The 27,970-nt window shown below is 34.1% G+C and overlaps 1 protein-coding gene across 13 annotated transcripts in view; it reads right to left on the minus strand.

Annotated features, from left to right (window-relative positions):
- MYCBP2 (MYC binding protein 2) overlaps nucleotides 1–27,970 on the minus strand; it is a 193,871-nt gene that overhangs the window by 64,555 nt on the left and 101,346 nt on the right. For 11 of the 13 annotated variants that reach the window (XM_082784816.1, XM_082784822.1, XM_082784820.1 and 8 more), the window contains 18 exons: nucleotides 27,646–27,852; nucleotides 27,359–27,490; nucleotides 26,875–27,053; nucleotides 23,813–23,955; nucleotides 22,887–22,987; nucleotides 21,452–21,670; nucleotides 19,927–20,152; nucleotides 19,458–19,576; nucleotides 18,244–18,331; nucleotides 14,383–14,435; nucleotides 13,439–13,611; nucleotides 12,615–12,759; nucleotides 10,588–10,800; nucleotides 7,901–7,956; nucleotides 7,396–7,511; nucleotides 5,388–5,485; nucleotides 1,040–1,156; nucleotides 154–294 (listed from right to left, as the gene is read on the minus strand). In XM_082784816.1, the coding sequence (XP_082640942.1) occupies nucleotides 154–294; nucleotides 1,040–1,156; nucleotides 5,388–5,485; nucleotides 7,396–7,511; nucleotides 7,901–7,956; nucleotides 10,588–10,800; nucleotides 12,615–12,759; nucleotides 13,439–13,611; nucleotides 14,383–14,435; nucleotides 18,244–18,331; nucleotides 19,458–19,576; nucleotides 19,927–20,152; nucleotides 21,452–21,670; nucleotides 22,887–22,987; nucleotides 23,813–23,955; nucleotides 26,875–27,053; nucleotides 27,359–27,490; nucleotides 27,646–27,852 (2,526 nt within the window). The remainder of the gene's footprint in view (nucleotides 1–153; nucleotides 295–1,039; nucleotides 1,157–5,387; nucleotides 5,486–7,395; nucleotides 7,512–7,900; nucleotides 7,957–10,587; nucleotides 10,801–12,614; nucleotides 12,760–13,438; nucleotides 13,612–14,382; nucleotides 14,436–18,243; nucleotides 18,332–19,457; nucleotides 19,577–19,926; nucleotides 20,153–21,451; nucleotides 21,671–22,886; nucleotides 22,988–23,812; nucleotides 23,956–26,874; nucleotides 27,054–27,358; nucleotides 27,491–27,645; nucleotides 27,853–27,970) is intronic. The other 2 variants (XM_082784815.1, XM_082784824.1) reach the window with 1 other exon arrangement.

Here is a 27,970-nt window from a genome sequence, read left to right on the forward strand (position 1 = left end):
AAACACACGTAAGATAGTATTTAGTAATTAAACTTTTTTTTTTTTTTTTTTTTTTTTTAAACCTCAGGACTCATTTGCAGCCTTAATTAAAGAAAGTTTTGTAATGAGGATAGAGTGTACTCTGGATATTTTTCAAAGGCACCTTTTACTTACGTCAACAGGTACCAGAAGGCTCTTGCCAAGATGCTGGTTAAAAGAGAGGCACCAGGCTTCAGTGTAACCATTCATGTTAGGAACATACTTCTTTATTGTTTCATCATTCAGCCTCAGCCAAACACCATCATCATTGTGGATCTATGGGAAACAAGCAACAAAAACGAGCCATGCTCTCCTGTAACCGTTCCGTGGCTAGCAAGGATTAACAGACATTAGACAAACAGCAGTAGCAAGGACGTAATGATCTTCACTATACTGACAGAACATAAGAAGAGGTAAAAAGGAATATTGACAAAATCAGAATTTCAAAGCAATGGGAAGCACATCTTTTTAGAATGCAAGGTGCAAAGACAGTTTTAAATCAGATCTTGCTTTGAGAGAAAAGAGGAAAAGCCAAGCCTTCGTAAGCTTACTGTTGTCCACTTTCCACTTTTCCATTGCTCATTTAACTTAGTAAATTGCAAAAATATTCCTTGTATATGAAGTTATACTAGAAGAAGTATACATGCACAGTAGTCTAACACACTAGTGATCTTTCAGAAGTGTAAGTGAAAGATATAATTAAAATGATACCTGCATCTTTGAATTTTTATATACAGTTGAAATAGCTAAACACAAAATCCTTAGAGATATTATTGGAAGATGAACTCTAAGAAATTTGTTTCCTGATATCACAGTGTCTGTTACAAAGGTTTTCAAGTAAGCAAATAAAAAGGAAATGACAGCTTGAAAAACTAAATTGGTAAATATTGAGATTTTTGCAGTTTATACTCTTATGTTCTTAAGTTGTACATGTCAACATTTAAACATGAAAAAAACATTATTTGCATGTATTACCTTTACATCTTAGCTCAATTTTCAACAGAAATTTCTTATTAATTACCTCGTCAATGAAAGTGATGGATCCATTGACTTTCACTATGCCTATTTGCTCACTCTGAAGGGAAGGGTGGCTACGGATACGAAGCCCTGCACTGTCCTTGGCCACAAATTTGCGAACCTAAGAGAAGCAAAGAAAGATAGTAAGGAAGAAAAAATTGGAACAGAGCTCTCAGAGTAAAAAGAAATAGGTTTAACAGATTCTGAAATGCTAGTGACAAGATGGCAGTCAGAGTTACAGTTTGTTGCTTGTTTCCCATGGCTGCTGTGTATGATTTCATTTATTTTTGTTAAAACTATGTTTAAACTACATCAACTCAATCTCTCTGAAGGTTCTGTTATACCAGACAACATTCAGTACAAGCTTCTCATTCTTATAACTGCCCACCTACAATTTATTCTTCTTTAAGTTTCAAAGGTCAGGGTTTTCTCTCACCAAATTTACTATTTCCAGTAACCGACCAACTCAAGATTATCAGTCCTCATTTGACACTATCATAATATTCTGCTTTTGGTCAAAATATGGATATTTTTCTTAGTAGATAGTCTAAATAGCCTTTTGAGAATAGCAAAAGAGCAGATCTTTCTACTTATTTTTGAAATAGGCATTTGAATAATTTCTTCCTTTTTCACAGGAAGGTTAGATGAGACGCTCCTTGTTACTAGTCTGATTTACTACAGCCCCCAAATCTCCCAGCTGTTAGTTCACGTCGTTTTTTTTTTTGGTCATTGAAGCATGTTATCAGGCAGCTGTCCCAAAGAACAACTTAAAATCAGAAATGAAAAAGATAGCTTAATAAATGCATATATTCTGTTTGTGTTGTACAAAACCTTTCTTTGAAGGTTATTTTCAAACTCAACATTATAAAACAGAAATGTATCAACTGAAGTATGAACTCAATCTTCAAATTAGCACAGAATGATATGGAACAAATCAACTCAGGAAAATGGTAAAGGAAGGCAAAAGCTCAGTGCATTTTTTTTCCTCTAAGCAAATTATTTCAGAAATTATATACATGTTAGGGCTTTTTTAAACAAACAAAAAACATAATAACATAAATGTTTTTGTGCAGTTTGGAGAAAAGAAAGTTAAGAGTTGACTTTAATGCTCTTTACAACTTCCTGAGGAGGAGAAGAGGAGAGGGAGATGCTCATCTCTTTTCCCTGGTATATGGCGCGTGGGAATGAAACAAGGCTGTGCCATGGAACATACACACTGGACGTTCAGAAAAATTTCTTGATGGTGAAGGTCACAGGCTTCCTAGCAAGGTGGTTGATGTCCCATATCTGTCAGTGTTTAGGAGACATTCAAATATATGCTTAATAAAATATGCTTTAATTTTTGGTTGGCCCTGAAGTAGAAGTGGTCTGGCATTGGACTTGATGATCTTTCTAGGTCCCTTCCAACCATTCCATCCCATTCCATTCCTTGTAAAAATATAATGCCGAACCATTGCTTACAGCATTCTCAACATATAGAAGCCTAAAAACAAAGCCTTGCAAATTAGGAATTCCTAATTTTTACATTGCTACCCCTGTGAAACATTACTTGAGAGAAATCTTGTGACAGGCTAACTGGAGCTTGGATTAAAAATTTCAGTTTAGAGGAAGAAGAACTCACACCCAGAATTTGGTTACAAACAAGTCTGGAAAGAGCATTTTCCATACATTAATTGTATGAGTCTTCTTTCTGATACAGTACCTTTCTGCTTGGAGTATTTCTCTATAGCATGACAGTTCGGTATCTTATTAATGTAACACCGCCCAAATTGCTTCTTCCATGGAGCACACACAAACTGGGCTCTGACTAGAAGAATTGATTACAATGCAGAAAGGCATAGCAATTGACATATATTTATCTCTTAGAGTGCACAGAACTTTGCAAGAGCTTTGTTACTGTGCCTTCTTATTTGGTGTATCTGAAAAGAGGTACATCTTGCAGCACAGAAATGTGTGCTGCATAGAATAAAACAACCTTTAAAAGTGGGTTAACCTCCCATGGAGGGATACAAAAAAATAGCCCTCCTTTTTTTTTTTTTTTTTTTTTTTAAATCGGATAGTTTCTTGTTTAGTAATGTGAGGACAGTAGAAACAAAACGTTAGATTCCAATCATACCTGCAAGAGTCTTGTCCCTTCCAATTCAATTAAATTAGGACTGATTTCTTGTATTTGGTTCCAACTACCCTGAATTACCTTACACAGATTGTAAGACAGTCTTTCCCTCAGTAGGACGTGGGATAGGATTTTCTACAAAGTAGTTAATCTAAATTTCACAGCCAATGAGGTGGTACCAGTTCTTGTATTCCAGGCTGAAGACAGATCACAGTGATAACCTCCTTAATCAGCTGTGATGGACAGGAAAGTCAGATTTTCATCCAACTTCAATTAACAGAAAATGAAGAGATCAATACTGTATTATTCCTTTTTCAACCTGAGATTCAATTAGGTCTGACTCCAAAACTAGAATGCTCCTGTTTCAACAAAAATATTTTGTTGTTTCCAGGTGAGAACAGATCACCACTATTACTGTTATTTGGTTATAACTATCTGAAATTTAGGGCTGGGAAAGGAGAGAAAGAAGTTTCTAGGACTTAACTAACCCATTTTTCTCAGTGAAATTGGATTTGGCATACTGGACCATTTCTGATGTACATGTCTAATCTGCATTCTTGGCTTCAGAAGAATGCACAGCACAATGATTATCTTTTGGATTATTTATAATACTGCTGTTCACATACGTGGAATTATTCTAACCTGGTTCATTATGCAATTGTGACACAGAAGAAAGAAAACTGATAAAATGATCTATCATGAGAAGTCTACTGTGTTCCTGCAACACTGATAAATCCTAGTGTGGACAAAGGCTTAACAGACACCATATACAGGACAGAAGGATGTTTCCCCTTTCAAAAAGACTGTAACTTGGAAAAAGAAACAAGAACAACAACACAGGCGGATGATTAAACACTTGACTACTACCTCAGAACACCAGTTACCTAACTTTTGTCAAGTTTGTTGTGTTTTGTTTTTAAGCTGTCATGACTGTTGCTTGACAATATATAGCTGTTATATATGAACCAGTCACCTTAATTCCCACTGTAGTAATTGAAAAGAAAGGCAGTTCCATCCAGCAACTTGTATCATAACAACTGTCTCTTTCTCTTCACTGAGTAAGTAAAACACAGCTTGGATGGAGATACCATTAACATCTGTGAGATGCGTTCCACCCAGAAGAAAGTTCTTATTAAGATAATTAATAATTAAGATAATAAATAAGATAAAGTAACCAGGAAGTCACAAGGGGCTTCTCCTAATGGAGAGATGGGAGACAACCTAAAATTATTTTGTGGAAGAAGCAAACAAAACAAAACAATGAATAAAAATATCTGTGGAAATTAGAAGTAAAAAAAAAAAAAAGAATCATTTTAGTGGCAGAAGCAGACACTGGATGATGTATTTACAGACTTGGGAGCTGTATAACAAAAGGTGCTATTTCTAGACTAACCAGAAAGTTGGGAAAGAATTCTATCAAGATGTACCATACTGCTAAGAAGTTGGCAAACACCCAGTTCTTTCTGTAACTGTGTATTTCCTAGAAGAGGGGAAGAGTCCACTTTTACTCTTGTAATAAAAAAGGGAAGGATAATTTAGTGCTTTTTCAGAATTCACATCTTTTAATACAAATGAAAGTAAGATTCGGTACTTTGCTTAACTCCCTCTTTATGCTAAGGAAGGGTTATTGAGGATATTTCCTTCATCTTGGCATTTCCCCAGCAGTGCCACACAACCTTTCACCTTTCACCTGTTATTTGTGCCTACTTCAGTCTTTCGGGGTAGAACAATAACATGAAATGGGGAAGTCAAAAGCTATAGAAAGGATAACCTTTTAAAATGAAGGTATGACATTCTAAGAAAGGAAGACATCACCAAGAAACTAATTTAGGATTTTTTGCTGCCTAAAGAAAGAGCCTGATCAGAAGACAAACAATATGTGCCCTTTGTACAACTCATGCCATAGCACAACATCAAATAAAAAGAACTAATATTAGCGTAGAATGTGGTTTTCATAATGGTTGCACAATATTTGTGTGAAAAGCCTAGAGAAATATATATATACATATATATATAGTTTGTATATAGTTCCTAACAGCTTTATTAATGGGTATACAGAAAGAAAACGGAATGAACATCTTTCATTTTATTCAGTATATTAATTTCATTCCATTCAGCACGTTAAAGTGATTTGTCTTAAGTCCTGTACTGCTACGAAGTGATAAAGTATATATTAAACGACAAGAAAATCCCACCCAACTCCAACTATCTGTTTGGGTTTTCATTTAGTTTTTCAAACCTTGTTTGGCTGAGGCTCTGCCTTTGGTTTAATAAGCTGTGTCCCAGGCGGTATCATTCCTTTTGGAGGATCTTTTACTTTCACTTCTAGCCCAGCATCTATAAGTAAACAAAGACTAAGTTAAAGTAAAATAATAAAAAAAAAATAAGTCCATTTATTAGTCATATAGTAACTGCAGTTTATCAGTGCTACAACTTAATAGTATGCAAAGTAGCCACTCACTTATCTGGTTGACAAACACTTGCAGCTGCTTAATGGTGCAAAGTATTATTTTATCAACATTTATAAAGTCACATGTAGAAATTCACAGATATATAATTTAATGTTGTTATTAAGTATCTGTCACACACTGTGTCCACATTACTACTAGGTAATTTTGTATCCTAATGTCTGCACAGACATGCTTCAAGGAATGGTGAAGACAGAATTAAATGTTTGAAGGGTGCAAGTAAAAGCTCCTAGAGAGGCAACAGCTTATGCATGCTATACTGCTGCAGGTGCTAATCACAAAATGCAATAAACAGACAACAGCCTTAGAAGGCAAGCTACACAACAAGAAAAGGCCTGTAATTTAAAGAGCCAGCACCTTTAATTGCCAACACTGTTATAAAACCAGGAGGTGCTAGAAAATATCTCAAGACAGTAAAATTCTCAGATTACAAAGAAAAACACAAATAAAGAAACAGTTCAAACTTCTGTAATAGATGGATATAACCTTGAATAGTAATCTTAAAAATATTTTCAGAAATCGCTGTTAATGCCAAACTATAGCAATTTAATGGTTTTAAGCTTTTGTTTTGTTTTACAGGCTGACCCTTTGAAGAGCAAGAATGTGAAGCAACCAGACCTAGTGATAAATCAGCAATGTTTTCAGGAACGTTCTTTTAAACAAATATGTAAGTAACAGAAGGAATCTAGAAGGATCAAGATCTGAAACAGAGAAGAAACTAAGTGCTACCAGTACTTAAGAGGGCCAAAGTTGAGCAAATCATGGGTCAAGTATGGGTATATGAACCCCACTGAACAACAACAGAAGTAACATTGAAGAAAGATGGCATCGACAACTACTAGAGGACACTCATACCTGTCTAATAACCAAGGTTAACAACTGTATTCTAATATTTCTAGAAGTTAACCCTATGCAATTAATGAACAAAGATAACTATTATGAAAAATATAACATTGATCTTATTTTCTGTAGGTAATACACGTTGGATTGGAATGGGACTGGAATTTATGTATCTATTTACAAAAGGTGCTGCTCAGTATTGGCAAAGATGAATTGCTGGTGCACTCGCTTAAACCGTCCTATGAGAGATGGGCCTAATTACAATGCCTTCAATATCTGTGCTGCTGTCTTCACCATACCACCTGTAGAATTAAAAAGGGACAATTGAAGGTGTAGACATTTTCTGAAGGGGAAATCTTCCCCTAGCACACTACAGTAACTTGTATTTCCCAGGACCAGCAAGACAGATACATTATTTTCAGCAAAGAAGAAACCAAAAGCATTTAATATTGGTATTAGCAGTTGAGATTTAAGATAGTGAAGACCACTCTTTCTCAATTTTCCACAGAGGAAATGACAATTTACTCCTGCACAGTTGGGAACAATTTCTTCTTTTCTTAGGTTCTTCAGATCCTTCCTCCACCTATACATCTCTGTCACGCTCAGTTGAAACTGGACATTTTTCTTGCAGTCTTAGACATCTCAAAGCAACACAGAGCACAAAATAAGATACTCTATTATTCTTGTTTTCTAAATGCATTATGAATACACAAGTTGCCAAATATGTCCCTATTCCAATGATGGAATAGCCATCATCTTTTTTTCTTTTGAGAAAGAAGAGGGATTTCAATAGAAGGCTTCTAAACCAAAACGGGGGTACTATGTTTTGCTATGAACTTTAATACTAAATCTTAGGAGCACCAAGACATGCCTTTATTGATAGTCGATACAAGTGGATATAAGATTAATTTCTGCTTAAGTATTATGAAAATTAAGTACCTATTTCAATGCCATCTATGGTAACGTGAATGGTATAGAGACCAACAGCGCCGGGAGTCCAGTTTGCACAGTATGTACCATCATTGTTAACTCTGATCAGCATGTTTTCACTGGGTCTAGGCATAAACAAAACAATTGAGATCATTAAACAATTACTGTCTTCTTGGAAATTGTCTGTAACACTTAAGTTTGGTAAACTATGTTTTTTTTTTTTCTTTGAAATAATCTAACTAGCTTTCTTCCTCTGTCCAAAGCAGTAACCCCATATTATTTATAATGAAGCCATAACCTTCTACAGCACGTTTGGACAGCAGAAGATGAAAGATCACATTCAGAAAATGTATAATACAAATATAGAATCAACATTAGAACTCCTAAGAATGAAATATTTTAAACCAGAATCTCTAAATTTAAGAAAACAAAGGCCTGCAACTCAGGGTGTAAGCAAAAGTGACGGGACATCTTAATTTTAGTATCTAATAAAAAATAATTCTTTAACATTTACCTCTTTGGTGTCGGTGAAGCAAAGCGTAGTTCTTCAAATGAGTAATTTTCATACGCCTATCAACAGATGAAATTAAATGAACATAAAATCAACAATTATCGAATAAAAGAAGGCAGAGTATTTTCTCGAAAAACACACAAATCTAACCGTACACTCACCAGAAATATTGAGTAAAAAAACAGAAAATCAATTCCAGAACACAGAAAGAGAGACAAAGACATACATACATACATGAAACAAGTATCTTCACTTTCTCTTTAAATTGCCATTAACAAAAATACACACTGCTAACAAAAGTTTTGTTCACAGTCAAGTCTTTGAATTCCTTCTAATCTAACTTGATTAAAAAGCCTTTGAATTCCTTTTAATTTTTCTTTTTAATAATCCAGATTTCAACTTCCTTGTAGGCACAAATATATGGATATATATCCGGGCAACCTGTTCCACTGCCTCAACACCCCTCAGATTAAAGAATTTTCTCCGAACATCTAATATAAATCTCCTCTCTTTTAGTTTATAACTGTTCCCCTGAGAGGCACTGCTTGCCATTGGCCTCCACCTTGACATACAGGCTGGAACTTTCTGGGTGTGGCCATCCAGTCAATTCCTTATCCAACCAACAGTCCACCCTTCAATGTTCTTTCTTTCTACTCAAAATGAAGAAATTCCCTCTGTATTGAGGTGACACTTTTGCTGATTGTCACTAGAAAAAAAAAAAAAAAATCTACTTTCACAGTTACTTGTGAAATGACTGCACTGAAAAGCTCCGCTTTAGTGTAGACTATGGTAGTCCCAAAACTCAGCAAATGTATCACTGGTTGCAATAGTTGCTGAGTTATCAGATTCATACACTTCATCAAAAACAACAGTGGAAAAAAGAGGAAGGATAAAAACACATGAACATAGCTGCAGATCAGCCATTCTGGGTCTCTGTCCAAATATCCAATATGGTTTTGGGTTTCAATCTTCCATACTTGTTGTATGTATTATTTACTGTCACAAAGTGCGGAGCTACAGTTTCTAATTGTATTTGGATGGTTCTATCTAGCACTGATACAACATACAGGCTGGCATAAAACAGAAAGGTTAGAAGATGTCTATATTTTGCAGTGAAGTAACTAAGTAATGCAGAGAGGGAAGTAAAAGAGAATTTTCACTTTCTTGAATCAATAAAGTTAATAAGCTAATCATAAGCAGCAGGTTGCATTTCTCAGAATATTGGACTGTCCTTAGCTTAAGTAGCAAAATACCACTTCTCTTCCTGATTAAAAAAAATATATATATATTTATTGTAAGTCTTTTCCATCCAAAACTTGCAAGAAACTTCCTCAAAAAAGGTTTTAAACATAGAGGTCAATCATGCTTCAGCAAAAGACACTTTTTGTATTTTACCTTGATGTGTGTAATTTACTTCGTCTCTTTGACCATTACAAGCTTTTGTCCTATATACTAAGGTGACTTTAAAAGAATATTTGTGTTTTAATTTTACCTTAACTTGATTCAAATTAAAAATTATTGAAGTTGACTAGCTAATACCAAGCTTTCCTCACTCAAAGGGTGCATCAACTCTGGAGATGAATTTATAGACACTTGCACTTGCTCCACAAACAGTTACTCCAGTGCACCTAACGTGTTGCAAGGTGTGCCACTGTAACAGCAGTGTGAACAGGTTTGATACCTATTACTAAAAAGAAGCCTGTAGTCAGTGGTTATTAGAAATCACATCTGGGTTCGAAGTATGAATAAATAATGTACTTTTTCACTCAAGTCACTGATAAAAGTATCAAGTAGCATCAAGTCAAGGAGTGATCTTTGCAGTAACCCAAGTATAGTAAATAAATAAATAAACCCCACACTTGTTTCATTTTAGACATGTAATTTAACAAGTTTTTAAAATCATTTGTTTTATCCTATATTGATTGAATTACCATCTGCAGCAAACAAACCTGTACCCTTTAAAAGATGGTAGTTTGCTGACTCTTTTTCCACATAAATCCATACAGGGTATAGCATTATCTTTCTCTAACTCCTGATTAATCACGTTTCATTAAGTTTTCCATCTGCTAGTTATATATGTCATGTCACATCTCGTAACTGGGTCAATATTTTACCTATATGTAAATGCACCTTTCCAGTTTTAAAATACACTCAAACCAATAGTAACTGTTTTCATGTCTTTAAAAACTGTTGCCTGCAAAGTCTCTGAGATGATTTATTTGGCAATTTTGAGTTGATACACCAATCATTTTTATAATCTTTCTAACTTTGTTTAGCTCTGATTTTTTTCTTACATTCACCAGTTATAGGTTTTAATATAGGTTCTATGCAACACTCCAGCCCTATATAGGTACAGAGGCTTGTCTTTTTTCCCCCTTATTTCAATAACTGTTTTTATTTCTCCTCTCACTCAGACTAGTTTTCTAATCAGTGTAATCAAAATTAAATACACAACTTTTCTTTTTATATGCTAATCCAGTTTATTTTTTGCTTTAGAGTTCAGGCACAGTTGGCCATTTTGAGGCACCTACTTTTCTGCTGAACTTAATATATATCAAAGTAATTTGCAACTAATGCATTTTTAGATTGTGATCAAACTGAAACATACTTTACCCCTTCATTTTTGCACACTTTTACCCACTTTGTATACTGGATTTTATAGCTACCTTGCTCAAGTAACAGTAATTTACCTTCATCATTGTAATAGCAATATATCGAGCTTCTTTTACTATCATTGGCTCGTAAGAAGAATCAAGCTTTGGTGAAGGAAGTCCTCCGAAAGTCATATCAGCACTAGGGGATGCGGCTGCTGCAGGACTCCCTGGTATCCGTTGCACCTTTTTAACTTGCTCTTGTTGCAAAGATGTTTTTTTCTGAGAAACAGGAATAGCTTTGACTTCTACCTATAATCAGACACAGAACATGGGAGATGACTTAGGGAAATGATTTAGGGAGAAAGCAAACCCACGCATTCTTTTAGACCTGCTAAAGTACAGTGACACTGCTTAAAGAACTTGCTACTAATCTAGTTATGTCAAAAACATGCCTCTACACAGACAACGTACGTCTACACAGACAAAGTCAAGAACAACATCTTAGCGTAAAACTTGAGAATGTAAATGTACAGGGAAGCAGCACCTAACTGACTTTGCACGTGATCGGTAAGGGTAAGGTTAGGTAACTTATGCCAGTTGCAGAGCACTCCCTAGGAAGCACAGTAAATTCTGGTGCACTAGCTAAGTTTGCTGACAACAGAAAATGCTTCAGGTTTCAGAGTGAGTCATCAGCACCTGCCAGACCTGGCACAGCACCCTATTACATCGGCACTGTGCACTTTAATTTGTATTTTTTTTTTTTTTCTTTTTCTTTTTCCCAGAAGTACCACAGACATCTATTAGTGTAGGTAACAAAGAGTCAGCAGAACTTAGTTTTCTGAGGAGGAACAGACTACCTGGACTAACTGAACAGACTAAATCTGCAATGAAATGTTTAGTTGCTGCAGATGTCGTAAGATATTTATCAAAATTTGACCTAATTTATTGGAAGTTACCTCAGTACATTGAACACTGAATGAGTCAGATAGAATAATTCATTAAATTATGTGTTACTTTAATATACTTGTGCAGAAAAACAGTTATTAAATAACAAATCTAGCAACTATTTTGATGGGTTTATATTCACACATCTTTTTCCCAATTTGCAGAATAAAGTAAGTAAAAGTTTTCTAATTCCTCAGTCACAGATGTACTTCATTAGCTACATATTTATATTATGTTCAAATTGTGTGACGAAACTGATTCTTGTATTATTGTTTAAAACTCACTGGCTATTAATGAATTTACAGTACACTGAAAGATAACTCTATTACATCATATACAAAGACTAGTCTTGAGAGTTCTTATTATAGGAATCTTACCTTTGTTTGAGGTACTTATTTTTATGCCTGACAAAAGCAAGATTTGAAAACATCTGTACAACTCCAGAAAAATAGGGGGCTTTAAAACATAGATGTAACCTAATTTATTAAAACTACGTGAGTAACATTTTGTGTTCAATTTCATTTGTTTGCATGCTTCATTATCTCAAAACTAACAGCCAACTTTTACACATATCCCATAGGTATTAAACCCAAGCCTGGAAGGGTTTTCTAATTCTGTCTCAGGTGGTCATGAACATTTCCTTTCCAGTACTTCAATAATGATAAAAAACCAGCTGTGATTAACTGAAGAGGATGAAGCAAAAATCAAGAATCTCAGATATTGCCAGTTAATAAGTTCAAAGACTACAGGAACTTCCAAATATTAGAAAGGGGGAAGAGCTGTTCTAATCTAAAAAAGTGACTAAAAATGATTTACCAATGTGCTTCTGATACTTTTTTTCTATCACTTTTATTTACTTTACAATTTATAATACTCTTTCCTGGCTTACAAGTACGAAGTGGATTCTTGTCACCTTATACATCACCACCACCAAAGGTCTTAAAGTGGGCATTTCCACTACTATATATGTGTAGCACATTACAGACAAGACGTAAATTGCATGAGACGTGTTGGCATAATATGGAATTCGACGATTCTTTGATTTATAGGTTAAAAAGTCCACTGAATTTAAGAATGCCACATTCTGCCCTATACAAGAGTATTCTGTGTAGTATCTACAACAAGTATTAAATGAAGACATGATGAAGTATAAGAACAGCCAAGACTGCAATAATTACCTTCATATTAGGAACATGAACAACATCCCCATACTGGTCTTTTGTTTGTACTGTAATAACAGTTGGCCAACCACAACGAATGTCATCCTTATTCAAAATCAATGACGTCTTTTGAGGATCAGCATATGAATCTGGCTGAAGCCATCTACAGCAAAGACAGATACTTATCATTAGAATATCTTCTAGCCCCTCAAAAGATTAAGTCTTATTCTGTAGAAACACGATATCCACCTAAGAAAGAATGCAGAAGGTCTGAATAATTAAATATATGCTTTTACCTAATATATGAATAAAACCAGCACCACCAAACAGTTCTACTTAAATCACAGAATGGCTTGAGTTGGAAGGCACCTCAAGGATCATCTATTTCCAACCCCCCTGCCACGTGCAGGGATGGGGCATCCACAACTTTTCTGGGCAAGCTGTTCCACTGCCTCTCCTCCTCTCAGACTAAAGAATTTTCTCCGAACATCTGATATAAATCTCCTCTCTTTTAGTTTAAAACTGCTCCCCTGAGAGGCACTGCTTGTCATTGGCCTCCACTTCGACATACAGGCTGGAACTTTTGGGGTGTGGGCATTCAGTCAATTCCTTATCCAACAAACTGTCCAACCTTCAAATCCATCTCTCTCCAATTTAGGGATAAGGATAACAAATACAACAAGTGTTTGAAACAGTTATTAAATTTACATAGCTACTTCTACAGACAGACAACAGTGCACAGTTATTAAAATTTAGCATACAACTAAACAATTTCTATTTCACTGCAATACTTTACAGCTATGAAGTCATGGGTTTACTCATGAAGTACACAAGCTTTTTACCTTGCAAGTCGTCCACCACTTGATCCTGGTACACAAGCAATGAAATCCTCCAGAAATGACTGCTCATTGCTTTGCACCTGCAGTGGAAGATTTCCTTCAAGAGCTTCCAGTATCGTTGGTGAGTGAGATAGTGCCAACCCTTTTCCAAGAATGCCGGAATGAGATTTGCACACCTTTTATTTTTTTATTTTGAGGTTGGGTGGGGATAAAAGAGACAGAAAAACGAGTCTTTCAGTATCATAACATTAGACACTTTCCCATAATACGACAGTAATTGGCACAGACATTTGGGGGACTGAAAACCATTCCAGAAGGGGCAAAGTGGACAAATTACTTTGGTGAAAATTCATCCATTACTTGTATGCACACTCCCAGTTCATTTTTTGAATATATTTTTTGAATTTTTTGAATTTTAATTTTTTGAATTAAAATACAGTGGATCCATGAACAGATTTGCGGAAAAAAAATTTCTTTCAAGAACATCTGATTCCTCAAGTTTCTGTTTACTGATCTGTCATCTCAGGCCTATGCTATGATACTGTAGCACTGATGTGTTTTTCCGGCAAGTACAGTAACAACTAAATTTCAAAACATTTGCCCTGAAAATAACTATGCGGGAGAGAGAACATGAAAAATTCATTTTTCACTGTTCATCATTGGTTAGGGGCAAAAAATAGGGAGCTACTGACCAGCATCAGCTGCCACCACAACCAAACCATCATCAATCCAGAACAACTAAAGACGTATTAACCAGAACTTCATAGATGTTACTGTTCAACTGAATTATTTTACTTCTGCAATTACAAAGACATGTTAAGAATTATTTAAAATTTATTAAATCGTGCAAACAAGATGTAAGGTGATCTAACTTTCTCTGTGATCTATCTGATATTTTATGCATGTTTTCTAAGCAGATACAGTAAGACTTAAAAGCAACAGCATACCTGTAAAGCAGCTTCTTCAAGAATCTCAAGATCTTCTTCAAATTCATTACCTGCTGTAAAAATATAAACATGTATTTTTCATAACAATAATATTGACATTTATTTATGCATTATGGAATCTGAAAATCCATTTTGTTTAGTTTATATTAAAAAAGTTAAGTTTGCTGCTTAACTGCTGTTGAAAGATTAATATTTGAATCTTTTCATCTTTTTTTACTTCTATTAACAAGCCTAGTAAACATGCAGTACTGTGTAGTTCAGTGTACAAGCAAATAAACAATATATCTTACACAAAAATCAAATTTGGTACTTATCATCTTATCTCCAAGACCGTATGTATGGCAAATCTTTGGATGCAACTAGATACTTCTAGGAAAAAGATTCTGGGAGGTCAAGCTGATAGCCAGGAGGCAGTACTTAAGACTACGTAACAATTGCTTCCTTATAAGAACTTGCCCTAATAAATTTATTTAAAAACCTGATAAACTCTGTACAATTTTGTAAATTATGAATCCACCCAGAGCATAAAAATCAAATGAATTCTACTCTATGGCACTTCTTTCTCAAAAATCCAACTCAAAAGCCTAATTCCAGTGTGACCAGAATTGCCAAATACAGTCTTAACAGAAAAGAAAAGTCAAACAGGTAAGGTTATGATATTTCTAGTCTCTCTCAAAACATGTCAGGCAATTCTATTAATAAGGAGAGAGAAAGAGAAATTAGAATAATCAAGTCCTAAGGCACTTTTAAAATTCTAAGAAATATAGATATGTAGATACTCTGCTCAGAATAAAATTCAATTTCTACAGAATTTGAAACAATTAAGTTATAATGTTAAACCATTATATAATGCACTGATCAATTCCATACTGCTGTTTAGGTTAGATCTCTGTCACAAAACACTTGTGTCTTTTGGGTAGAGGCATCTTAAACTTAACTCTGAGGAAACTTGCAAGGAGGAAATGTTGCCTTTTGACATGGTAACTCAATATTTGGGTGTACTCTCAAAGATGAAGTTCTCATAACAAATAAAGGAATCACCATTTGGTGCATTTTCCTCTGGAGTAAAAACAACTAAAGCCCTCTTGATGCCCTTTCAAAGCACGTTTTTTCTTTCCTAATACTTATATAGGAATACTTACACAATTATCTGGCCTACTGTATAAAGAATATCCACTACAACAGTTATTAAAAAACAAGGCAATTCTTTGTGAAGGATATCCTCCTTCAGCAAAGTGTTTACACCATGATGCAGTCATGAAAATAATGCTAATAGTGGTAAGGATGGAAGGCTCTACAAGGATTCCCGTAACAACTAGCAACTAATTTGAAGTCATTTCACTCATCCTATCTATCCCATGATGCTCTTTGCACAACCTCCTACAAAATTCTCTGTTGAAAATTTTCAACCACGTGCTTCCTACTTTTCTTAATTTTGCCATGATATCTGTGAAGTTTCTTAATTTAAAGTCATCAGGTTTTAAGATCACTTTGTTGGATACAGAGGTCTGAACATTACTAGGGAAATGGAGCAGGATTTACTTCACCCACTTTTGGGCAGTGAGGCATGAGATAATGAACTCAGATGTAGGTATTACAACATATTTTTACAGCAAATGGAAGAGAAACAGGCCATCTTCTTTCAGTGATTATTATTTTTTAGATGTTCACCATAGAATGACATGAACCATCCCCTGAAGATGTCTACATTATCTCTAAAAGAAGGTTAGAGCAACTAGCATAGAGTCAGATGCTTAACTTCTGAATGCCAAAGTTCAGACATTATATGTTAAATTGCTTATTCCCTCCTGAAGCAAGCCTTTTCCTTAGGGTAATTTCTTTTTTCTTTAGACTATATACACCTACACATGGAACTAAGGTAAAATTGTAGAAATTATAAAATGAAGCATGAAAACTCTAATACAAAGGGCCTTCTTGTGTGCATGCACTACAATACAGTCTTTTAAATCACAAATGATTACATATCTTTTTCTTAAAGGCCTCTCCATTTCATGAATAAAATTATACTGTTCCACAGATGAGTAATGACAGTAGCACATAAAATACAGCACTTTTCAAGGCACCATTTCACTTACAGCAAAAGGTAGAAGATACATTATAGATAATGCAGGAAAAGAAAAAGCTGTCTGATACTAAGGCATTTAAATGTTGCTCTCCAAAACCACATTTTACCTCTTTTCCTGCCAAGTGTTTCTGTGACATCAGGCAAAACACTTCAAGTAAAATTACAGGTAACTGAAAACAGTCTTAAAAGGCACAGTAATTTCCATCACAGAAGTCAAACACTACAATTCCTGCCTATAATTCATCTGTTTATTCATAAGGTCCAGTGGTCTTGTGGAGAACCTCTGCACTTATATCTGTTTGTCAATACTTTTGCAGCACTATCAGCAAAACTAACAGATTTGGCTGAAGTTCTTGAGTTGGTGTTGGGTAAATGGTGAGATGCATTCTTTATTATGTTGCATCAATTACTTCAGTACTCAGAAAACTATCCTGCTTCTGCACCTACCATTCCTCTGTCGCAGTTCACACACAGCCCTTTATATAAGTTTGCTGAGATTGCATAGATATTTTGACTGCATGTTTTGTTTAAACTCTGTTCTACCTTAAAGCACAGAAACTGATCTACCTATCACCTACTTTCCTTTCTTCTTTTAGACACTCAAAATTAGAACGAAAACCTCTTCTGAAAGAAGAATGAAGCATTAGAAAACCTGGGAAGTGAAGTTATGAGCATTCACACTTAGCTTTTTTGTATAGAAGAGAATGGTGGGATAAATGGGTACTAGGGAAATCAATAAAGCGAAGGAGTTAATGTGGCTGTTTGAAGGATAACAGAAGAGGGCACTCTATTTAAACTATAGAATTGCCTGTACTTTTGAGAGAGAAATACAGATTTACCAGTGCAGTTGAGGTGCTCATTTGCAACATAAAGTAAGAAATTTGCACATTCAAATATACAAGCAAAGTACCAGGTTAAAAAAAAAAGTCAAATTAGGTTTAAAAAAAAGTCAAATTAGGTTTTGTGGTTATAACTGCACACTGAACAATGCCTTCCTGCTCATTAATTCATATTTTTCTCTGCTAGTCTCCTTAATATTATTTGAGCTCTCATTTGCATTCCTAAATTAAAATGAACAAAAGATACCTTATTAGAGGTTATAAATCCATTTCTCCTATACGTAAATGTTAATTACGAGAAATACTATTATTATACAGAATACAGCTACATCATTAGAACAGTCTAACTCAATCTTCATATTCATTCATTTTCATAAATTCTTGTTTTTCCTTATATTTTAAATTGCATTTGAATTCCTGTAAACTTTTGTTTGCTGCATCTGCTGTAAAAGTATGCAATATTTTTTATAATTGCAAAAAATTACAGCAGCAGTATTTTAGACTGCAAGGTCTACAGATACAATGGCCACTCTCAATTTTAAACTAACGAGTCTAAATTTTGCAATTCATTGCTGCAGGTGTTCCTTATTCAGAACGGTGTGCAGTGCAGGGAGAAAAAACAGTGAAAGGGAAATACAAATAAGATACCTGCACATTTGTGAAGCACCACAAAGGAACTGTAGGACATAGCTCGTACACTGATATGCTACCTGTGGATGGGGTGAGTTGATTTAGATTCAAATAACTAGGTTTGCCTTCTCTCCGTAATTGTTTAAGCAGAAAACAACATTATTTTATTATTTTGATTGATTAATTCAGTTTGAAAATCAATTGTGTATGATCATTTAGAATTAAAAGCAACATTTGGACAGACTGCATTTATGCAGAAACCCTGAAACAATGATGAAATAACAAAGTAAGTTGAGTAGGACTTACCAATAGGAAGCGCTAGATCTTTCTTCATCAGAGCTGCTGCACATGACCCTCCTAAATTGGCCAATTCTTTTTCCAGCTGAATAATACCCTTAAAAAAAAAAGTATTCAGAAAATATGACAACAGATGTGTTTCTTTGACAGTATTTTTTCCTAAGAGATATTAATTGTACATTCCAGTTTTAAGTTTCTCAGGGATATGCTTCTTGTCTTAAAGCTAGACTGCCATGTTTTAACGTGGGGCTAGATTTTTAATGGGCTTGAGTACCGCTATTTTTAGAACAATTTCAACTGGCTAAGAAGACTGATAAGTGCTACCATGCTTAGGTAGCCTAGTAAGAACATCTGAAGATGACTGATGCTGAAGAGAAAGGGAACTCATAACTAAAAAACCTACACATAGGTATTCAGATTACAAAGAAATCCTTCTTCTAATCTGTACAGATGTACAGTTTATGTGGTGTGTGTATATATATATATACACACCACAAAAGCTCATGTCTTCTGTCTTCTCTAAAGGTAATACTGTTCATAATTTTGTTTTCCTCTTCCCTCTCTCTAGTTGGAGATGCAAGGATGGGAAAAAAGATGTAAGTCTTTTACACGCTTAAAGACTTACATCTGGGGATGATTCAGCACTTCCAAGAAACGTCTGTCAAATTCCTCCCAAGATGGAAAAAAAAAACCCAAACCAAACCAAAAAAAAAATAAATCTGAGGGATATGGGGAGCATCTAGTAGGGCCACTACTATTTTAAATAAGACAAACATCTTTCATTATGATCTATGACATCAGAATAAAGATATGAAAGGTAAACTTCTCAAGACAAAGCCTTTATTCATCTGAACTTCTATCATGTTCATATAATATTTAGTAATTCATCTGGATAAAGAAGTTTCAGAATTTTAGATAATTTCATATCCTATTGATGAAATGGATAAAATCATAATGCTATGTATTTGCAGAGTGTCATAGTTCTTAAAACCCTTGATAAATAAAAACACCCACAGCCATTCCAATATATTCAGATTAAAGAATTCCAGATAAATTGTGTCTGTAGCAATAAAAGTTTAAAAATTGTATGAAAATAATTTAAAAGCATTTTGCTAGTTCTATTTAGTCAGAAATACAAGTCAATTATTTTTACGAAAAAAAAAACTTCGTCATATCAGAATGAATTTATAGGTTCATTTACAGCCATTCCACTTTTTCCTTACCTCATCAGATCCTGGACTAAATTCATATCCAATTGCATAACATTTGAAACCATAAAAACAAGCCTTTTCATCTTTCACATAGTCTGATGCAGTCTCCAGAGAAAAAAGAGCTTCATTTCCTTATAGGAAGTAAAATGATACATAAAATAAATAAAATAGAACTTCTAATATTTCTCCTCTTTTTAAATGTTTCTACCACATGAACATAAACATAAACCAAATGTAGGCTCTGTAAGCACCACGCAAATTAAAACATAAATAACACGCAGATGAACACTTCAAAAAAGAAGCCTAATATAAACATAGTTCACTGATGTACAACCAATGCCTCATAATGAACTCTTGCTATCTTGGATGGAGACACTTTTTCAATTTTGTTTTCTTATATGATTTTGCAGAAAAATAAAATTTATTTTCATCATTTTTATAATTCACATCAATAGAAATTACTGCAATATATATTTATTACCTGGCAATACTAATACCATTGTAGGCCATCCTGAAGATCCAGAGAATTTTTTCAGTTCTATCCATGAATTAAGATTTTCATGAACAGAAGTATGCTTTGGTCCAAACCCCAGACTCTGTGCAATTCTGACAGGAATTAGTAAACGAAGAACATCCTCTGACTGAGCAGTGCCACACTGAGTATCAAATTCTATTGTTATCCATCTGACACATTCAGGAAAAGTCACCTAAAACAAAAAACAGTGGTCAAAAACCTAATTATGTGCAAGTGGTTTTTGTTCGTTTGTCACTTTGCCTTTATTTTTCTCCAAACATTCAATTCTTCACTTCCTCTGTCTTTTGTTCTTAAAGCTATAAAAGTGATTCAGTTATGTAATTCTGTAGAGCTGTTTTCATATACTTTAGTAGCCTAACTTATTCCTTGAAATTCAGATACACCTGAAATGCTGTAATCAAGTATTTTAACATATGTCCAGATTAAGCATTTACGCTTTGGATACCTTTTGTGATTGTTTTTGTTTTAAAGAACTCTGTAGATGACCATTAAACAAAATGACAGACTACTACAAACATTTCAGTCTCAAATATCCTTTTAAATACAAACTTCAAAAGACACATTCATTCATTTCTGTTTTGTGCAATCCTAGAAAAGCACACAGCAGCTGAAGCATTCTTGTGAACATTTTTGACTGTATGATACATTTTTGTAAGATACATTTTTGACTGTATGATAGCAAACAGTTACAGGATTTCAAAAGCAGTAACAGCTAAGACTAGAGCTTCAGATAGGCTCCATAAACTGTCAAAGCAATAATAAGCATAATCACTTGAGGATAGATACATTTTATGAAACTATTCCACTTAATAAATTACTTGATTCCAGGTTTGGTACCTTTGGAATCAATGCCACCACAAAACTCACTAGTTCTCAAACTGAAACACTGGATTTATATTTCAGGCCTTTAATACCTCATACCTTTACTCAGCTGAACAAAAACACCCTTTTTCTATTGACATTTAGGAAAATCTGGATTCATTTAAGTAGTCATTTACGTAAGGCAGAATGAATCCCATTAAAAGTGACTCAACACATTTAAGTGGACTTCAGAGACTTCTGCAAAGCAAAATCATGGTCCAACTGAAAGCAATTTGTGAAAAGTTTGAATTGGCAGATCCCTACACTACAATACACATGAATTTGACCAGAATTGACATTAACTGTTTTTTACAAAGCATTGTTTTAGCACTGAGGTAACATCTAAATAAAGACTTCCAACTCCCACAGTCTGTACAGTTAGAACAAATAAACTGTACATGACAGTAGGAAAATCTAAGACAACAAATTCAGTTGCTTATATTAGACAGCTGAATTAGAAGGTTAAAACTACATGCTTCCCCATACTTACTGAAGAAAGACAGGTCCAGAAAGCTGTATAGTAACAATACGGAAAACTCCCTCATATTAGACAATATGAGTTACCATCCATGGCAAACCATTTTTCAACAACGTAAGAAATGGTGTTTACCTTGTAGTGAGTAACACAGGCTGGTTTATAGGGATGTTCACTTTCCACAACCGCATAGTGATTAGAGGTAGTACAAGCTGAAAGCCCTTGCTCTGGTTGATTTCCTGTGGTGCTGTCTGTAGACTGATTTGGGTTAAAAGCTGGAGGAGCATATTTCTGATTCAAAACTGCTACAGAAGGAAGTAACTGTTGTACTAAGCCAAAGACCTCAACAGCAACCTGAAACATAACACCAGATATGCTAAATTATTACTTACGATGGGGTGAAAACAATACTCAAACTTGCATTTCTCTGTAAGGGTTATTATGGATATTCTTACAATATTGATAGCATAGTTCATTTAGTTACATTTTCCAATCCTACATCTACAAGGCTTGCAGGAAAAGCATCACCACATTAATCTCAAATACTCCTCTTAGATACCAAAAATGAAACAAGAATCTGTTTGCAGCTGTGAGATATCTACATTAACAGAAAACTACTCACAGAAAACTTCCTAACACTAGAAAGCCATAACATTAATGAACAATAACTGTAAGTTGAGAGAAAGCAAATACTGAAGTCATAGTCCAGTTGTACTTTGTTTTCTAAGAATATTGTTATTTTTCCAATATTGAATATTCTTAATGCATGCATTGATAAACAGTGCATTGTTCTCTGTAATTTTTATGAGATTTTCAAAAGAGAAGAACACTTCTGAAACAAAACACTTGTTGGAAACTTCAGTTCATCACAGTGACAAGGTAACTACAAATTCAAACTATTTTTAAAGAAACAAATCTGTTTGATTTTAAGTGATCAGTCCTCTTTTCTTCCCCTTTATAGAGAAGTTAGAAGGGATCTTACAGGTCATGAAAATGCAGTAAAAGACAATAGTGTCTACTAAGTAAGGACTAGCAACATTTGCAAATATAATGACTGTTTTCAAGATTTTCAGACACGTGAAAACATGTTTTGCCAATGAAAAGGTTATTTTTGCTGATAGCTGACATCCTCCCAACTGTAAACTTGATAGAAATAATCTTCATTTAATTAATAGCTACTACTGATTTCATGTTCGTTGTAAAACCTGAATTTATATAAGAAATCCTATCCCACCAATATTCATTAATAAATAATAATTCCAGATCCTTTTAACTTGTTGACTTTTCCTACTATTAAAGCTGATCTTCTTTCTCTCTGCTTACATAAGGTTGTATTTTTTTCCTTAATGACTTCAGTGTAAGTTTAAAAAAAAAAGTTCATAATAGTTTGAGTATAACATGTTTTTAAAATTTCTTGCGTCTTGGAAATTTCATGACCAGTCAAGTGGTCAAACATAAACCACTAATTCATGAAATTATAAAAAATCACCATGTTCAGTTTTTTCAGAGTAAACTTTTTCCTTATATAACATTCTTAAATTTCTTCAGTAATTTCTGTTGAGGAGCATACCTTGGGAATTGCTGCTGCAACTGGTCCTATGTAGGCTATTATGAGGGGTAGCAGCATTGAGAACAGACTGGAAGAGCTCAGTAGTTCTGGAATGTCTTCAGCTAAACAAAGATAATTAGAACATAAGTATCATAATTATATTCTTTATAACAAATAGATCACCGTTCAAAATACACCTTATTTTTATGGTTTGCATCTTATGAGTTATTCCAGTTTCTACACTAGTTTTTACTTTAAGCTACTTGGCATTATAATTCAAAAACAAATTATTAGTGTGCGAAGTTCACCTGAAATAAGTATGACACTAGATACAGCTCTACATTAAAATTTTTCCTTGTTTTACAGCATAATTTCATCAATATTTCATCAGTTTGTAAAATGGTCTTCATATTTTCTATGCTATAAAATCTAGTATCTAATCTCAAAATCAATTTCTACAGCATTATCCAATATTATGGCCTCCTCTTTTTTTCTAGAATGGCTGCATATGGTAGCTTAAAACATTCAGTTTTAAGACTACTGTCTGAATTTCTGAAAAAACAGGTATCTAAATGCTTACAGATGCATTGCATACACCATTTTTCCTCCTACCACATGAAACATGCAATAAAATTTGGTACTGACATATTACAGCATATATTTTGGGAATACAGAATCTAACTAGCTTTAATACGATGTCTGCTAAACTGATGAGCAAACTTATATGAGGTATCTGCCTATGATTAAGAGCACCTTAATCATTTAGAAGGTTACTCAGTTTGAGTTACTACAGCTATGACAGGTAAGAAAAATATTTTCTGAAGACATAAGAGAAATATTACAAATATTACAAATGTCGTATCACTGAGTTTCTACTCTTACCTCCTCCTAGCAAGGAAAGAAGTTCTGAAAAGTCAATTTGGGAAGTCAGTTTTCAAAAGTCTTACCATCTACAGCAAGAGCTCTGTGCAACAGGTCTTTGGCTGCTCGCACAACAGCGCTCACAACAGAAAGAGCCCTGCTACAGTTTTTGTCTTCTTCATTAGCTTTGTTCAAAAGCTGTGATTGCAGATCTCCATCATACTCACTCCTGGATGTAGATTAAGTTAAAGTAAGTTAATAAAATACAAAATTAACTTAGACATGTCTCACTTGTTTTTGGCACAGAATAATTAAAACAGTTAATTTATGATAAAACAATAAAGAAAACAAACAAATCCAACCACAGAGGATATTTTGGAGGTGATGCCTCAGTGTTTGCTGTTTGTTATTATTTTATTTTTATTTGCCAGGAAATATGAAAAGCATATTTCTGAAATGCTTGTTTTCACTGGATGCCTTTCAAATCTTAGAATTTATTAATTGTTATGCTTTTCCAAGAGAGAGAACGTATCTTGATAAAAACAGAACAATACTGAAGGCCTCACAGAAGTCACTGAAACTCTTTCTATTGATATTTCTGTAGTATCACAACTGTGAAAAAGATTCCCCTTCCCTATTCTAAAGATTAATTATGTTTTTGATATACAATGTTAGGCTTTAACCTTAACAAACAGTTTTCTCTTTAAAATCTACTGTTTATGTCAAATTAGATTCTCCTAATCAATATATGGATATTATGCACAAAACGATTCCACTAAATTATATAAAAGATGTTTTGATTGTTATTTTCACAGCAGTTCAACGATAAGCATAAACTAACTCAAGCCTTCTATATGGTAATAATTTAGCAATGGCATAGACAACTGAAATCACTCAGTCAACAGGTAAAGCAAATTTCAAATTCTTTTGGATTTCTTATGTTTTGAACTTAGGAAAAAAAAAATCTACAATATTAAGATTCCAGAACTAGCAGCTCAGAACGCTCAATGACTTGACTTTACATAGAATAAAGTGCAACCAAATGAAATGTACAGCAAGAACACTTATATTTCTCTATCACTTAAATCAACCACTCTTACAAAAAGTTTTTTTGTCACTGAATCCTAAAATTGTACTTTTGTTGTCAGCCTCAAGCCATATTAACTGACACTGAATGCAATTTTACATTTCCAATGAATCCTTACAATGTGTTTTTGTCCTAATCAGAAACATGTTAATACACTTCTTTTGGTATGGCCTTTCTTGTCATTCACATAAGCAACAACTCTATTTGCATGTGAGCATCCTTCAAACTAAACAGAGTGTCAATTTTACAAGCTCTGCTCTGTAATATTTGACTGAACATTTATTCCTTTACTGGATACAAATCAACACCTCAAGTCATTATGTACTAAACTGTGAATCCTTAAACTGACTGCCAAGTCCATAATTATAGATGTCCATCAGGTAACATTTTGTTTTTTGTTGTCCAAGGACACTTCAGAAGACACTGTCATTAGAGGCAGCAATTTGCAGGTTTTCCCAAACAAAACTTAATTTATTCTGCAGAGCACTTCTCAGTTATGCTATTAGGGTCCTTCAAAAGTGTCCTACAATTTCATCACAGTTGAAAATACAACAAAAAGAGATGTTTCTCAACTGAAGACAGCACTTTGGTATTTTTATTTTTTATATTTTTCCCCATATGTTAGCTTATTATTAAGTTAGAACACCATGAAGCTTCAATTTAGCTTTTGTGTACTTTGCCATTTTGAAAGCAAGGAAACTCATACTCTTTGCTCCTAAGAGGAGAAATAAAAGTTTTGGGAATAAAAGTGTTTTCCTTGTGTTCTCATTTTCACATGCGATTTTGATACTCTAATAAAATCAGCAATTACAATGTTGAGGGGATTCCCTAAACATAGATAACCATGATTCCAAGAGACTAAATCAATGAAAGTGTAGTGGTATGTACCATTGTAATTTCATTCTTCGTTATTACTTATTTCATTCTTCATTATTACTTATTACTTGTTTACTTGAACTTACTGTTATTACTGACAAGTTGGATCTCAGTAACCCAACTCAAAGTAACCCAATCTCATTTCAAAACAGTTTAGAAGAACTACTTGCATCTTCAACTATGCTATTACTACAATTTTGCTAGCAACTCCATTTATTCATATTTTAGTTCCTTTAAAATTTTCTTAGGAGCAACAGATTCCTAGAATTGTTAGTCCAAAATATGTCATTACCTGTTACATTCCTTATTTTATCCTCTTCATCTTTTATTAGTTATGTGCACCTACCGCATAACTAGGAATCAAAGTAAATTATTGTTCTTTGTTGTTTTACTTCTTGGATCTACTTACTGATGATCAACAATTTACTGCAGAAACTGAGATTTCAGTAAAGGGTATGACACTTTTTTGCTGTACAGACATTGGTAGTAATTCATATACTGAGACACTACTACATTTTGAAAATCACATTTTCTTTAGTATCAATGTAAACGCCTGAAAACTGAAAGCAATACTTTCCACTAAAGCATTGGATTAAGTGAATTCATCCTGAAAGGCTAACATAAAGCTTCTCTGAAGAATAGTCAGATGTTTCAGTTGATTTTATTTGCATTTTTTCTTTTTATACATTTGAACTTTATAGTAAGATAGGAAACTTCCCATAATAAACAGACCTCGCTTATCTACATTATACAATCCTTTCCAGCAATAAAGGAAGGAACTGAATGAAATCAGAGAGGAACATTCCAGTCAACAGTCTCTCAAAAAATTCTGAGGTTATAAAAAATGCCAGACTTTAGTAGTGCATCTTATCAGTCCCCCATATTATAACTTTAAAAGGAGTAGACAATGGACCTTGCAAGAGAGGTGAACTAACAAAGTATTTGCCAATTCAAAAATAAGAGAATCTAATACAAGACTGTACAACTGGTGCTCCAAAAGCTGTCTTTACTAAATACCCTAAGAATGAAACTACACTGAGAGAACACAATACTGCTGTTAAAGAACCTTTCCTCAAGCACACTTCAGATGTGTTTATTTCTGTTACTTCTCTAAAAAGGTGTGGTATAATAGCGCATATAGTTTTATTTACTTTTCTTAGAAATAGATCATGACAACACACAAACCTGTAATAAAGAATCTGTGGAATCTGTCCACGTGTTTGGTTTGTGCCGTTACTGCTCAGACTACATGTACTGAAGGTAAATGTTACACCATCTGGACACTGAACTGTGGTCATTCCTCCATCTCCATTGGCAGTCCGGCTTCCATAATTCCTCAAACGAATCGCGTATTTCACATTTTCCTTAAAAAGGACAGGCAAAAGCAGTATGCAGTATAAAACAAGTATGTAAGTTAGGCTTCATGGTATAATGAAAGCTATTTCAATTATAATCTGTTTATGCTATTATAAAAGTAAAGTTTTATTTTTTTTTTACTTCCAGGATTTGCACTTTTCAGTTACAAGGTGACAATTTACAAAGCAAACATGTCAAAATCAACCGTAGATGTGTGAACAAAAAACCATTTACATTGAATGCTCTAGATTTTGTTTTTTACAAGTCATATGAAACTTGTACGAGTCATACGATGTGTACTTCTTTGATTTACCTTCAGTGGTACAACTTTGTCAAGTCTGATTTCAGCTATGTCACTGGGAGAATCATCCGTGGTGTAAGTTCCTTTAACCAATTCTAAAGATGTCCATCTATGAGAATGAGTTGAATCTCCAGTATGATCACTCTGAATCAAAGAACAATGGCATTTTAATACATTTATTATGTAAATACATAGCACATTCGTGCAAATACGCCAGTTATTTTGTCTTGTAGAAACTGTTAAACACAGCATTACGAATAAAACAAAACTGAAAAAGTTTTTACAAATGCAGTACTTACATCATCAACTAATACTTCCAGTTCATACTCGTGAATTCCCCCTCCACCATAAACAGAAAAGCCTACTACAACTACACCAGCCTTGTCCACAGAGAAACATATTGCATCAGGAGATCCATTCCCAGTATTCCAGCTTCTTCCCTGGCTTGTTTTAGTGAATCTGTTTGGAGTGGATTTCACAGAATGAAGAGAGTTCAGCCCATCAACCTGTAGTAAATTAAATAAAAGCATGAAAAATTAGCTGTTAAACATTAGGCAACTTTAATAAGGCAAAGCAAATGCCACTACTGGCTTCTTTTCAGTGCCAGATAAAAACAAAACAAAA

Source organism: Aythya marila, assembly GCF_965140915.1.
Source record: "Aythya marila genome assembly, chromosome: 1".
Classification (NCBI taxonomy): Eukaryota; Metazoa; Chordata; class Aves; order Anseriformes; family Anatidae; genus Aythya; species Aythya marila.